Source organism: Hirundo rustica, chromosome 28 (assembly GCF_015227805.2).
Source record: "Hirundo rustica isolate bHirRus1 chromosome 28, bHirRus1.pri.v3, whole genome shotgun sequence".
Classification (NCBI taxonomy): Eukaryota; Metazoa; Chordata; class Aves; order Passeriformes; family Hirundinidae; genus Hirundo; species Hirundo rustica.
Window position 1 is genome coordinate 379,582 of NC_053477.1, and position 15,070 is coordinate 394,651.

At 54.5% G+C, this 15,070-nt stretch overlaps 1 protein-coding gene across 2 annotated transcripts in view; it reads left to right on the forward strand.

Moving 5' to 3' along the window:
- SLC4A5 (solute carrier family 4 member 5) overlaps positions 1-10,970 on the forward strand; it is a 34,808-nt gene extending 23,838 nt beyond the window's left edge. The window contains exons 16-25 of one of the 2 annotated variants that reach the window (XM_040087660.1): positions 1,194-1,307; positions 3,115-3,276; positions 4,274-4,452; positions 5,321-5,393; positions 5,555-5,623; positions 6,066-6,239; positions 6,811-6,972; positions 7,391-7,472; positions 8,337-8,404; positions 9,689-9,820. In XM_040087660.1, coding sequence (XP_039943594.1) covers positions 1,194-1,307; positions 3,115-3,276; positions 4,274-4,452; positions 5,321-5,393; positions 5,555-5,623; positions 6,066-6,239; positions 6,811-6,972; positions 7,391-7,472; positions 8,337-8,371 — 1,050 coding nt within the window. In that variant the 3' untranslated portion in view covers positions 8,372-8,404; positions 9,689-9,820. Of the gene's footprint in view, positions 1-1,193; positions 1,308-1,794; positions 1,909-3,114; positions 3,277-4,273; positions 4,453-5,320; positions 5,394-5,554; positions 5,624-6,065; positions 6,240-6,810; positions 6,973-7,390; positions 7,473-8,336; positions 8,405-9,688 lie in introns of both variants that reach the window. The other variant, XM_040087658.1, reaches the window with a different exon arrangement.
- Positions 10,971-15,070: the final 4,100 nt, after the last annotated feature.

Below are 15,070 nucleotides of genomic sequence, written 5' to 3' on the forward strand. Positions count from 1 at the left end.
GGGACAATTAATGGGTGGACAATTAATGGATACGAGTTGGTGGGATGATGGAGGAGGAAGGGGTGGGATGATCCCATCCACAGGGAAGGGGTCACCAGCCCAGAGTCCGATGGACCTCAGTGACCAGTGGTGTCCAGGGGTCTCCGTCAGGGCCAAAGTTAATTAATGTGCTCATTAACGATGGAAACGAAGGGGTCAAGGGCACCCTTGGGAGGTTTGCTGGTGACACCCAGGGACAATCCTGAAGGATGGGGACATCCAGAGGGGCCTGGACAAGCTCCAGGGGATCTCATGGGATGAGATCATTCCAAGTGCTGGAGGTGCCCCTGGGATGGGGCAATGCCTGGGATGGATCCAGGCAGGGGATGAAGGGATGGACAGGAGCCTTGGAGAGGGGTTTGGGGTGGGAGAGAGGCTGGACATGAGCCCCAAGGTGCCCTGGGCTGAGCCCCAGCGCGGGCAGCGGCTCCGGGGGGATTCTGCCCCTGGGCCCCGCTCAGGTGAGAGCCCAGCTGCAGGATGGGAGCTGCTGGGGCGAGCCCAGAGCAACTGCAGCCCCTCTGGAGCCGGGCTGGGAGAGCTGGGAATGTTCCCCTGGAGAAGGGAAGGATCCAAGGAGAGCTCAGAACCCTGAAGGGGCTCCAGAAGAGCTGGAGAGGAACTGGGGACAAGGGATGGAGGGACAGGACACAGGGAATGGCTTCCCACTGGGAAAAGGGAGACCTGGATGGGATTTGGGATGGAATGAGGGCGGGGAGGGACTGGGATGGAATTCCCAGAGGAACTGTGACTGCCCCTGGATCCCTGGGAATGCCCAAGGCCAGGCTGGAGCAGCCTGGGACAGTGGGAATTGTCCCTGCCATGGCAGGGGTGGCCCTGGATGGGGTTTGAGATCCAACCCAAACCATTCCAGGATCCTCTCCCTCACCTCGAGGAAGAAAGGTGAGAAAATGTGGATATTGGGGGTTATTCCCGGGTTATCTGTGGCTGAGCGGAGCTGGAAAGATCCCAAAGCAGGAGCAAACCTCTCCATCCTGCTTCCCACCCCGTTAATTCCCTTCCCACCCCGTTAATTCCCTTCCCAATCCGTTAATTCCCTTTCCACCCCATTAATTCCCTTCCCACCCTGCTAATTACCCTCTCCAACCCCGTTAATTGTCCTTTCCAACCCCATTTCCCTGTGTTGCCTCCAGGTCAGGGCTTTCATTGCTGATTTTTCCAATGTCTTCTCCATCCTGATCTTCTGTGGAGTGGACGCCTGTTTCGGACTGGACACCCCCAAACTCCACATCCCCAGTATCATCAAGGTTCGGCCTCCTCTCCTCTCCCCCGCTCTTTTTCCAGCTCCTCACCAGGTTTTTTTGGGGAATATCACAGCTCCAGGCACCTTCTGAAAAGCTACTTTGTCTTTTCTAACAATATTCTAATTTTCTGACTTTCTTTCTTTCCTTTTTTTTTTTTTTGTTGTTGTTGTTTTTCCTCCTTTTTTTTTGTTGTTTGTTCTCCCTTTTTTGTAATTTTCCTCCTTTTTTACCATTTTTACCCTTTTATTTACTTTATTTTCCCTCCTTTCCCCCCTCTCTTTTTCTGTCGCTTTTCCTTATTTTTTGTTTTCCTTTTTCCCCTCCTTTTTCTTTTTTCCCTGCTTTTTTTTTTTTTTTTGTTGTTGTTATTTTCCCTCCATTTCCCCCCCACTTTTTTTTATTGTCTTCCTCCCTATTTTGCCTTTTTTTCCTCCCTGTTTTGCCGTTTCCCCTCCCTTTTCTCCCTCTCTCTCCCCCTCTCTCCCGGCAGCTCCGTAAGCTCATTAGCGATTTCTCTATCTTTATGTCCATACTAATGTTTGTGGGGCTGGATGTGCTTTTTGGACTCAACACCCCAAAGCTCCAAGTGCCTACCGATTTCAAGGTAAAAAACCAAAACTCCATCAAATTCCATTCTGGAAGGATTTCTCTTCCCCCTATCCAGGGGGTGATGTGGGGATCCCGATGGGGATCCCAATGAGGATCCCAATGGAGAACCCAATGGGGATCCCAATGGAGAACTGAATGGGGATCCCAATGGAGAACCCAATGGGGATCCCGATGGAGAACCCAATGGGGATCTCAATGGAGAACCCAATGGGGATCCCAATGGAGAACCCAATGGGGATCCCGATGGAGAACCCAATGGGGATCCTGATGGAGAACCCAATGGGGATCCTGATGGGGATCCCGATGGAGAACCCAATGGGGATCTCAATGGAGAACCCAATGGGGATCCCAATGGAGAACCCAATGGAGAACCCAATGGGGATTCCGATGGAGAACCCAATGAGGATTCCAATGGAGAACCCAATGGGGATCCCAATAGAGAACTGAATGGGGATCCCAATGGAGAACCCAATGGGGATCTCGATGGGGATCCCGATGGAGAACCCAATGAGGATCCCAATGAGGATCCCAATGGAGAACCCAATGGGGATCCCAATGGAGAACCCAATGAGGATCCTACTAGGAATCCCATTGGGAATCCCAATGATGATCCCAATGGAGAACCCAATGAGGATCTCAATGAAGAACCCAATGGGGATCCCAATGGAGAACCCAATGGGGATCTCAATGAAGAACCCAATGGGGATCCCAATGGGGATCCCGATGGAGAACCCAATGAGGATCCCAATGGGGATCCCAATGGAGAACCCAATGGGGATCCCGATGGAGAACCCAATGGAGAACCCAATGGGGATCCCAATGGACAACCCAATGGGGAACCCAATGGAGAACCCAATGAGGTTCCTATTGGGAATCCCATTGGGAATCCCAATGATGATCCCAATGGAGAACCCAATGGGGATCTCAATGAAGAACTCAGTGGGAATCCCAATGATGATCCCAATGGAGAACCCAATGGGGATCTCAATGAAGAACTCAGTGGGAATCCCAATGATGATCCCAATGGAGAAACCCAATGAGGATCCCAGTGAGGATCTCAATGAGGATTTGGGGGCGGTTTGGGGCGCAGGATTTAGGAAGGATCTGGGATGGGGCGATGGGGTTGTCCCCAACCACCAGCCCTTGGGTTTTCCCAATCTGTGCCGCGTTCCCGAGGTTCCGACCCCGTTGTCCTCCCCAGCCCACCCGCGTGGACCGGGGCTGGTTCGTGTTCCCCTTCGGGAAGAACCCGTGGTGGGTGTACCTGGCCAGCGCCCTGCCCGCCCTGCTCGTCACCATCCTCATCTTCATGGACCAGCAGATCACGGCCGTCATCGTCAACAGGAAGGAGCACAAGCTACGGGTGAGAGCCCGGGGATCCCCCCGAGCACCCCAGGGAACCTCAGAGAACCCCATGGGTCCCCCCAGAGCACCCAGAGCACCCCAGGGAACCCCAGAGCACCCCATGGATCCCCCCACAGCACCCAGAGCACCCCAGAGAACCCCAGAGCACCTCATGGATCCCCCCACAGCACCCAGAGCACCCCAGGGAATCCCAGAGCACCCAGAGCACCCCATGGATCCCCCCACAGCACCCAGAGCACTCCAGGGAACCCCAGAGCACCCCATGGATCCCCTCAGAGCACCCAGAGCACCCCAGGGAACCCCAGAGCACCCCATGGATCCCCTCAGAGCACCCAGAGCACCCCAGGATCCCCCCATAGCATTCCAGGACCCCCCAGAGCACCCAGAGCACCCCAGGGAACCCCAGAGCACCCCATGGATCCCCCCAGCAGCCAGGTTTGGGGTGGGGTTTGGGGTTTGCCCTGGCTCCATGGGGGGCTGCCCCTGGCCCTGGCCAGCTGCGGGTTTGGGGTGCTGGGGGGCCTGGGGGGGTGAAGTTCTGAGGTAACGGGGCTCAGGGGGGCGATGTGGCATGAGATGGGGGATACAGCGGGATGTGGGGTGATGCAGGGAGATATGGGGTGGCACAGGGTGCCCCATGTCCGTGTGGGGTGCAGCAGGGTGGGACTGGGTGCCCTAAGTCTGTGTGGAGTGTGGCACAGGGTGCTCTGAGATGATGTGGGGTGGCACCGGGTGCCCCATGTCCATGTGGGGACATCACGGTGACACAGGGTGTTTTGGGGTGGCACAGGGTGCCCTGGGCCCATCTAGGGTGACAGAGGGTGTCCCATATCAGTGTGGGGTGTGGCGCAGGGTGCTTTAGGATGATGTGGGGTGGCACCGGGTGCCCCAAGGCCATGTGGGGCACACCGAGGCCCTGCTGGAGGCCTCGGGGGGTGCCGGGGGTCTGGTCTGGGGGGACCCCGCAGTGCAGAGCCCCCCGTGCTGTGTTGCAGAAGGCAGCCGGGTACCACCTGGACCTCTTCTGGGTGGGCATCCTGATGGCCGTGTGCTCCTTCATGGGGCTGCCCTGGTACGTGGCCGCCACCGTCATCTCCATCGCCCACATCGACAGCCTCAAGATGGAGACCGAGACCAGCGCCCCGGGGGAGCAGCCCCAGTTCCTGGGGGTCAGGTGGGTCCTGGGGGGCTCAGGTGGGTCTGGGCAGTGTCCTGGAGCTGGGGGGACACCCCTGTCCTGGGGACAGCAGGGACAGTGTGGCCGGGGAGGGATTGTCCTGTCCTGGGGACAGCATGGCCAGGGAGGGATTGTCCTGTCCTGGGGACAGCATGGCCGGGGAGGGATTGTCCTGTCCTGGGGACAGCATGGCCGGGGAGGGATTGTTCTGTCCTGGGGACAGCAGGGACAGTGTGGCCAGGGAGGGATTGTCCTGTCCTGGGGACAGCGTGGCCAGGGAGGGATTGTCCTGTCCTGGGGACAGCAGGGACAGGGAGGGATTGTCCTGCTCTGCTCTGGGCTGGGGCGGCCTCAGCTCAAAACTCACCCAGTTTTGGGTGACACGATGTAAAAAAGACAGTAAATTATTGGAGAGAGTCCAAAGGAAGGACAGGAGGGTGGGGAAGGGTCTGGGCCCACACGAGGAGTGGCTGAGGGCTCTTGGGGTGCTCATCTGGAGAGGCTGAGGGACACTGATCCCAGTGCCAGCTTCCCTGGGAGGGGGAGAGGAGGGGCAGACCCTGAGCTCCGTGTGACAGGGAGAGAGCCAGGGAACGGCTGGAGCTGTGCCAGGGCAGGGTCAGGCTGGGTTTGGGGAAAGGCTCTTCCCCAGAGGGTGCTGGCACTGCCCAGGGAACGGGCACGGCCCCGAGGCTGCCGCAGCTCCAGGTTTGGAGCTCCCAGGTTTGGACACTGCTCCCAGGGATACTTTTGGGGTGTCTGATCCATGACCCCAGTGGATCAATCCTGTTCCCACTCGGGATTCTGTGGTTCCTCGGGGTGGGGAGCCCAGCATGGGCTGACCCTGCTCCTGTCCCCACTCCAGGGAGCAGAGGGTGACCGGCATCATCGTCTTCGTGCTGACGGGGATTTCGGTTTTCCTGGCTCCTATCCTCAAGGTAAAACATTCCCAGTCCCTGCTCCCTGCAGAGATTTGGGGACATGGGGATAAAAAAGCTGGATCCTGCCCCATCCCCGTGACCTCCAGCGCTGGGCCCTGTCCCTGGGGAGGAGCTGCTGCCTTCCCTGGGGTCAGGGCCGTGGTTTTCCCTGTTCCCAGTACATCCCCATGCCGGTGCTCTATGGGGTCTTCCTCTACATGGGCGTGGCGTCGCTGAACGGCATCCAGGTGAGTGCCCTTCCTCCTCGTCATCCTCCTCTCCCTCTCGTCCTCCTCCTTGTCCTCCTCCTGGTCCTCATCCTTGTTGTCCTCATCCTCCTTCTCCTCTTCCTCATCCTCCTTTCCTTGTCCTCCTCCTCCTCCTCCTCACAGGCCGCAGACTGCCCCACGCTGGCTCAAAAAGGAAGATTTTTACTCCAAAATTTCCATGCATGGGAGAGCAGATACCCAAAACCCTCCGAGAAACACCAAAAACCCGCAAATTCCCCATTTGTGGGGATACAGGAGGCTCTTCCTGGGCAGCCTGTGGGGTGGGGCTGAGGATGAACCCCCGGCCGTCCCCCCCTGGCGGTTTTGGGATCACTGAAGCTCGTCCTCCATTTTGGGGATAAAAGAGGGATTTCCTATGGGTTGAGGCTGAGGATGAGCTCGTGCCTTCCTCCTCGGGCAGTTCTGGGATCGCTGCAAGCTCTTCCTGATGCCGGCCAAGCACCAGCCCGACTACGTGTTCCTGCGGCACGTCCCGCTGCGCCGCATCCACCTCTTCACCCTGGTGCAGATCGTCTGCCTGGCCGTGCTCTGGATCCTCAAATCCACCGTGGCCGCCATCATCTTCCCCGTCATGGTAATCCCATCCTCATTCCAAAGGGGTTTTTGGGATTTAATGGAATTTTTGGCATGGTTCCACCATGGCTGCCATCATCTTCCCCGTCATGGTAATCCCATCCTCATTCCAAAGGGGATTTTTCAGGATTAAAGGAAATTTGTGTTGTGGTCCCACCATGGCCACCATCATCTTCCCCGTCATAGTGATCCCACCATGGATCTAAAGCGGGTTTTGGGATTTAATGGAATTTTTGGCATGGTTCCACCATGGCTGCCGTCATCTTCTGCATCATGGGTAATCCAATCCTTGATCCAATGGGGATTTTGGGATTTAATGGAATTTTTGGCACGGTTCCACCATGGCTGCCATCATATTCTACATCATGGTAATCCCATCCTTAATACAAAGGGGATTTTTTGGGGGGATTTAATGGAATTTTTGGCATGGTTCCACCATGGCTGCCATCATCTTCTGCATCATGGGTAATCCAATCCTTGATCCAATGGGGTTTTTGGGGATTTAATGGAATTTTTGGCTTGGTGGTCACCAGATCTTGGGTTGAGATGCTCTCGGACCTCTCCCCTGTCAGATCTTGGCCCTGATCCTGGTGAGGCGGCTCCTGGATTTCGTCTTCTCCCAGCACGACCTGGCCTGGATCGACAACGTCATCCCCGAGAAGGAGAAGAAGAAGGAGGACGACAAGAAGAAGAAGAAAAAAGGCAACAAAGGCGACAGCAGCAGCGACGAGGAGGTGGGTGTGGGGTCACCGGGGGGCTCCCGAGGATGGCGGGAGCATCCCAGAGCTGGGGAGGGAAAATTCCCACTGAAACCTCTGGGTTTGGGATGAAGGTCTGGGATTCCTGGAGCCGTCCCACTGCACGGACAGACCCGGCTGAGCGAGGGGCTCAGGGGCCAGCAGGAGGCTCCAGGGAATGTCCCAAAAGCTGGAAAATCATGGCAAAACCCAGGAAATCCTCAGGGAGAAGAGCCCAGATCCCCCGGTTCAGGGCTTAAAGCCTCTGTGCAACTCCTGCCCGGGGATTCGGGAAGAGGAAGGCAAAGCCTCCTCCTCCTCCTCCGGAGGTTTCGGGTCCCTTTGGGAGCTCCAGGCGGTCTCCGAGCCCCCCCAGGTGCTGCCTTCACCAGGAATTTCCCCGTTTCTTCCCCAGTTCCCACCTCCCTCAGTCATTACGATCCCCATGGAGCCCCTGCCCGCGCAGCCCCGAAACGGGGGCCCCCATTGCCTCAGCCGTAAGTACCGAGCCCAGGAGCCTCCTCCTAACCGCTCCCGTGGGCTCCGCTCGGCACTAACCCCGCCGGACACGCACCCCGGATCCCCCCTGGATCGCCAGGATCAGGGGAAATCCAGGAAGGGACAGGCGCAGGAGCTGCCAGAGCACCGCTCATCCCAAGGCCTGGGGATGGCCAAGATTTCCTTAAATCGCAAACAAAAAAAAAAAAAAAAAAAAAACCCAAAAACCCGGGAATCTCCTGGTGCCGATGGGGGTTTGTGAAAAATATCTGTGTTTGGAACCCCCCAAAAGCCCCTCGTGTTGGAGGTCTCCAGCTGGGAAAGAGCAGATTCGGCTCCACCTTCACCAGAAATCCTGGGAATAAATTTGGGGGGGTTCATTCCAGGCTGCGCCACAACCCCAGCGGGTTTCAGCTCCGTTTTTAACTCCTGAACCGCTGCTGGCACGGCTGGCAGGGCCTTTGCTCTCGCTGATCACCCCCAAAACCTGCGATTCCCAGGAGATTTCCTCCTCCTCCCGCGACCCAGGAAAAGCGGGATTGGTGATTTCGGTCCAGGAAAAGCGGGATTGGTGATTTTAGTCTAGGAAAGGTGGGATTGGTGATTTCAGCCCAGGAAAGGTGGAACTGGTGATTTTGGCCCAGGAAAGTTGGGATTGGTGATTTCGGTCCAGGAAAGGTGGGATTGGTGATTTTAGTCTAGGAAAGGTGGGATTGGTGATTTCAGCCCAGGAAAGGTGGAACTGGTGATTTTGGCACAGGAAAGTTGGAATTGGTGATTTTGGCCCCAGGATGCAGTGGGGAGTGGGGTTCCAGGGTTTTTTGGGGTCACTCCAGGAGTGTTTCAGCTCCGTGTCCCCCCAGGAAAGAGGGCCTCCGCCTGGAGCTTTGCGTTCTGACTCGTCCCCGAACGGCTCGGACATGGATCGCAGGTAACCGGGATCCCCCTCCCCATCCCTGGGGGGGAAATTTGGGGGTGCTCACGGCTGATCCTCCTGGCTCCACCATCCCTGAGCAATTTCCAAATATCCAGGCAGATTTTCGCAGAGTCCCTCTGGTTTTGGGGTGGTTTTGTTTTCCCCGCTGTGGGGTTGGAGCTGCACCAGTGTTTGGAGCTATAAAAATTCTGCCCAGTGGCTTCCACGGGGATTTTTCCGATTCTGAACCCTGAAATTTTGGGAATGTCCTCCACTAATTCTGCGGATTGACAGGAAAACCGTCAGTTTTCATTAATTTCTCAGCAGTAGCCTGGAATAAGACATGAAACTTTTCCAAAGAGCGTTAAAATGGTGACACAGAAGAAAGTCTTTAAAGGAAAGCTTTCAGGGGCATAGAATTTCTACACTTTTTATAAGGTTGATTAATTACCTTAAATCCATAAATAACAAATCTAACAAATATTGTCCGATTAGGAGAGCAGCTGGTGAAGAAATTTCCCCCAGGCTCTGCCCCACTGGAGTTGTTCCAATGGGGAATTTTTTCCTTTCCAGTTCTGGTGGACAACAAAATATCCTTGTCTGGCTTCTTCTTCTCAAGACTAAACAGAATTCCAATATACGTTAGAAGGGTTCATTTATTATTCTAAAAGCTAAGAGAAAGGGTAGGAAAAATGCCCAAAATATAACCAGTCTACCAAATATATGAATATATGGAAAATATATGAGAATGTATGAAATGTATACATGGAAAATATACGTGAAAGATATACATTAAAAACATATAGAAAATATACTGAAAATACGCAAAAAATATAGAAAATATATGGAAAATACATTAAAAGTACATAGAAAATATATTGAAAAATATGAAATAGATAAGAAAAATATATGGAAAATATATAGGAATAATATATGAATATATGGAAGAATATGAAAAAATTAGGAAAAATCTATTGGAAATAGAGATGAAAAATTATGAAAAATATATGGAAATATAGGTGAAAAATGAATAATCTATGGGAAATATAGATGAAAAATATGAAAAAATATGAAAAATCTATGGAAAATACAGATGAAAAAATATATGAAAAAACATAGATGAAAAAGTATGAAAAAATATGCAAAGTACAGATTAAAATATGTGGAAAATCCATGAAAAACATATGAAAACTCCACAAACAGCTCAAAATCTTCAGGCACCAGCGTTTCCCCGGGGCGGGATCGGGGCGGGGGCAGCGGCCCTGGCTGCTCACCCCCCTCTCCCCTCCTGCCCCACAGTATCACCCTTCACCTGAAGATCTCGTGCCCGTCGTCTCCCGCCTTTAACTACTCCCGAAACCCCGTCTGTGCCGTGCCCCAGGTGAAGATCGAGATGGAGTCGGACTACGAGGACACCGACACGGAAAAGGCTCCGCGGGACATGGGCAGTGAGACCACGCTATAGCCCCGCCGCGCTCCCCGCGCCACCGAGAATTTAATTTATATATATATATCGATACCGCCCCGTTCATATATATATATAAAGGAAATTGGGTTTATTTCTCTCTGCCGGGCGCAGGAGGCCCCGGCGGTCCCGCGCTCCGGTAGATCCGTAGGGTCGCGCGCCGTGGAATTCCCTCTCCTCCCGCTGGGCGAAGGCATCGCCGCTGGCGGCGAAACGGGGCCGCAAAGGAGGAATCGGTGATTTTGGGCCCGGAAAGGTGGGAACGGTGATTCTGGATCCAGAAAGGTGGAATCCGTGATTTCAGCCCCAGAAAGGTGGAACCGGTGATTTTGGATCCCGAAAGGTGGAATCCGTGATTCTGGATCCAGAAAGGTGGAATTGGTGTTTTTGGATCGAGAAAGGTGGAATCCGTGATTTTGGATCCAGAAAGATGGAATTGGTGTTTTTGGATCGAGAAAGGTGGAATTGGTGATTCTGGATCCAGAAAGGTGGAATTGGTGATTTTGGATCCAGAAAGATGGGATTGGTGATTTTAGCCCTGGAAAGGTGGAAATCGGTGACTCTGGATCCAGAAAGATGGAATCCGTGATTTCAGCCCCAGAAAGGTGGGATCGGTGATTTTGGATCCAGAAAGATGGAATCGGTGATTTTGGATCTGAAAAGATGGGATTCGTGATTTTGGCCCTGGAAAGGAGGAATTGGGATTTCAGCCCCAGAAAGGTGGAATCGGTGATTCTGGCCCCAGAAAGATGGGACTGGTGATTTTGGCCCAGAAAGGTGGAATCGGTGATTTCAGCCCCAGAAAGGTGGAATTGGTGATTTTGGATCCAGAAAGATGGAATTGGTGATTTTGGATTGAGAAAGGTGGAATTGGTGATTTTGGCCCCCAGAAAGGTGGAATTGGTGATTTTGGATCCAGAAAGATGGGATTGGTGATTTTGGACCAGGAAAGGTGGAATTGGTGATTGCAGCCCCAGAAAGGCGCAATCTGTGATTTTGGCCCTGGAAAGGCAGAATCGGTGATTTTGGATTCAGAAAGGTGGAACTGGTGATTTTGGCCCTGGAAAGGTAGAATCGGTGATTTTGGCCCTGCTCTGGCTGCTGGGCTGGAGGAGCTGCAGGTGATCGGGGCTGTGGGAGCAGCTGGGATTCACCGATGGAAAAGGGGGATGTGCCAGGGGGCTGCTTTTGGGGTGGGAGGAGGTTTGTGGGGCTGAGAGGGATGGGGAGAGCACATCCCTGCTCCCAGATGGAATCACCCTGTGGCTCAGGGCAGGGAATGGGGTGCCAGGGGTGGTGGGAGCTGAAAGGGGCTGCCCCAAACCCTGCTGGGCATCCCAGGAGGGCAGCGGGGCTGGAGGAACCCGGCGCTGCTGGGATGGGCAGGAGGAGGAGGAAACACCCGGGATGAGGCTCCTGGGACAGGGATGAAGAAGAGGAGGAGGAGGCACGGCAGGGTTGATGAAGAGGAAGCTCCCGGGATGGGGATGAGGAGGAAGAGGCACAGCAGGATGGAGAGGAACCAGTGCAGAGGAGGGAAGGAGAGGAGGAGGAGCTCAGGGTGAAGGGTTTTGCCACCTGAGGGTAACCAAGGGCGACAACCGGGATGGGAATGGAGCATTGGATCCTGCAGGGAGTCAGAAACAGTTCCTGAGGGAATCAGGAACAGCTCCTGAAGGAGACAGGATGCTTTTCTGACAGAATTTAGGATAGTTTCCGCAAAGAGACAGAAATTATTCCTGAGGGAGTTGGGACTGGTTCGTGCAGGGAGTCAGGAATGGTTTCTGAAGGAGTTGTCAAGTGTTTCTGATGGAATCCAGGCTGATTTCCACAGGAAGATGGGAACAGAGGCTGGAGTGAAGCCGTTTGGTCGCCCACCGCACATCCTCACCCGTCACCTCTCCCAGGCCTGGGAACAGCCCCATCCCTCCTCCAGCCCTTCTGTCCCTGGAGGAACCCCCTGGCTGGGGAAACCTGAGGATCCTCCATGGAAGAATCCCCTGGCTGGGGGAATCCGAGGATTCTCCATGGAGGAACCCCCTGGCCAGGGGAATCCAAAGATTCTCCATGGAGGAATCCCCTGGCTGGGGGAACCTGAGGATTCTCCATGGAGGAATCCCCTGGCTGGAGAAATCTGAGGATTCTCCATGGAGGAATCCCCTGGCCAGGGGAATCCAAAAATTCTCCATGGAGGAATCCCCTGCACGGGGGAATCCGAGGATTCGCCATGGAGGAATCCCCTGGATGGAGGAATACGAGGATTCTCGCTGGAGGAATCCTCTGGCTGGAGGATTCCTTCCGGAGGAATCCCCTGGACGGGGGAATCCAAAGATTCTCCATGGAGGAATCCCCTGGCTGGGGGAATCCAAAGATTCTCCGTGGAGGAATCCCCTGGCTAGGGAAACCTGAGGATTCTCCATGGAGGAATCCCCTGGCTGAGGGGAACCTGAGGATTCTCCATGGAGGAATCCCCTGGATGGGGGAATACGAGGATCCTCCATGGAGGAATCCCCTGGACGGGGGAATACGAGGATCCTCCATGGAGGAATCCCCTGGACGAGGGGAATCCGAGGATCCTCCATGGAGGAATCCCCTGGACGAGGGGAATCCGAGGATCCTCCATGGAGGAATCCCCTGGACGGGGGAATACGAGGATCCTCCATGGAGGAATCCCCTGGACGAGGGGAATCCGAGGATCCTCCATGGAGGAATCCCCTGGACGAGGGATTTCCTCGCTCCTGTCCATTCCCAGCACTGGGAGCAGGAGGGCAGAGCAGCCCCTGCCCCCCAGTGCTCCCAGTTCCCCCCAGCAGCTCCTCCCAGTGCCCAGCAGCATTTGGGGGTTCCCGAGGGGCTCTTCCCACCCGGGAGAGGAGCAGGTCGGGATGCAGGAGGCTCGGAGCTGGGGCTGGCTCTGCCAGGCTCTCTCCACCTTTTCCCCACCAGTGCCAAGGCTTTAACAGATTATTTTGCACCCACGGCTCAGGCCCAGCCGTGGGTCAGGAACACTGGTCCGAACCCCCGGAACCGATTGTTTTCCGCATTTTTCCTGGATGAATCCTTTAGTTCTTTTCCCTTCCAGAGCCCCCAGGCCCCTCCTGTGAGCAGAACTGACCTGACACTCACCAGCAGCACTGGGGTTCTTCTGGGACACCAGTTAAACATGGCAACTGGGCACCAGTTAAACACTGCAAACTGGGATACCAGTGACAGACACACTGCAACTGGACACCAGTTAAACATGGCAACTGGGCACCAGTTAAACATTGCAACTGGGACAGCAGTGACACACTGCAACTGGGCACCAGTTAAACATTGCAACTGGGACACCAGTGACACACTGCAACTGGGCACCAGTTAAACACTGCAAACTGGGACACCAGTGACACACTGCAACTGGGCACCAGTCAAACAATCCAAACTGGGACACCAGTGACACACTGCAACTGGGCACCAGTCAAACAATCCAAACTGGGACACCAGTGACACACTGCAACTGGGCACCAGTTAAACACTGCAAACTGGGACAGCAGTGACACACTGCAAACTGGGCACCAGTGACACACTGCAACTGGGCACCAGTTAAACATTGCAAACTGGGACAGCAGTGACACACTGCAACTGGGCACCAGTTAAACACTGCAAACTGGGACAGCAGTGACACACTGCAACTGGACACCAGTTAAACATTGCAAACTGGACACCAGTTAAACACTGCAAACTGGGACACCAGTGACACACTCTAAACTGGGACAGCAGTGATACACTGCAACTGGGCACCAGTGACACACTGCAAACTGGGACATCAGTGATACAATGCAACTGGACACCAGTCAAACACTGCAACTGGACACCAGTCAAACACTGCAACTGGGCACCAGTTAAACAACACAAATTGGGCACCAGTTAAACACTGCAAACTGGGACACCAGTGACCCACCGCAAACTGGACACCAGTGACACACTGCAAATTGGGCACCAGTTAAACACTGCAAACTGAGACACCAGTGACCCACCGCAAACTGGACACCAGTGACACACTGCAAACTGAGACACCAGTTAAACAATGCAGCAAGGACACCAGTGACACACTCCAAACTGGACACCAAACACTCCAAACTGGACACCAGTTAAACACTGCAAACCGGTGTGAACCTTGGCACGGGACAGATCCCTGTAAATACTCAGGCCCGACAAAGACTTGCAGGCCGTTTCCTGTTTATAGCAGATTTTTGTTCTGGTTCAGGTGCAGCTCCTGGGGACACGCGGCAGCGCCCCGGCCTTGCCCTGGCAGCATTTAAACCTCGCCAGGAACACCCCCAACTCGAGGGCACCGTGGCTCCTCCTGTAGCTTTATTTTTTGTCCCCACCCTGTGTTAGCTGCAGCGTGCTCCAGGCAGGCTTTAAGGTTTTAATCGAGCAGGTTGAATTTGCTTTCTCTGCTTCCCAAGCTTGTGGGCTCTGGGAGCTGCTCCGTAGGGCAGAGCCGAAGCTGCTCCAGGCTGCTTTGGGCTCAGTTTGTCCCTTTTTTGGCGAGGTTTCCCACGAGCTTCTTGGGGTTTTTTTTGTACAAAGCGCAGCAGTCTCAGCTTGGCCGCCTCCAGCACGGCACCACTTGAACCATTTTGTATTTCTTGGTGACACAACCTAATAAAAGCCTCGTTTCCATGAGTCCCAGCTCTCCGTGTGTTTCTGGGGCGCATCCAGGAATCCCAAGTTTCCCTCCCCGCGGGGTTTTGGCAGGAGGGGTCAGCACTGGGGCTGCAGCTCCAGTGGCACCTCCAGCCTTCTGGAACCCTAAAAATCAGAAGGAAACCTCCGAGATCATCGGGTCTGGCATCACAACAAACCTTTCCTGCTCTGAGAAAGGTGGGATCGGCCGCTCCAGGATGAGGAGAGCGCAAGATTCACCTGGATAATCCCGCAAGGAATCTTCTCCTGAGGCTCAGCAGAGAGAATCAGAGCCTGCAAACAAATCCCTTCATCCTCCGCTGTGGATTTAGCCAGGAACCACTCAGGAAGCTGGACAGGATTCGTGCAGGCAGGAAAGGATGAGATTTTCCCACTTTTCAGGCCAGGTGGAGCAGTTTTGTCTCCCTGGGTGGGAGCCAGACCCTGCCCTGCTGAGAGACAGCTCGGAAAGGCTTTAAAGACAACCCTGCTCCTTTCCTCAAGTGAAATAATTGCTCTGTAAGAATTCCAGGGCACAAAGAGGA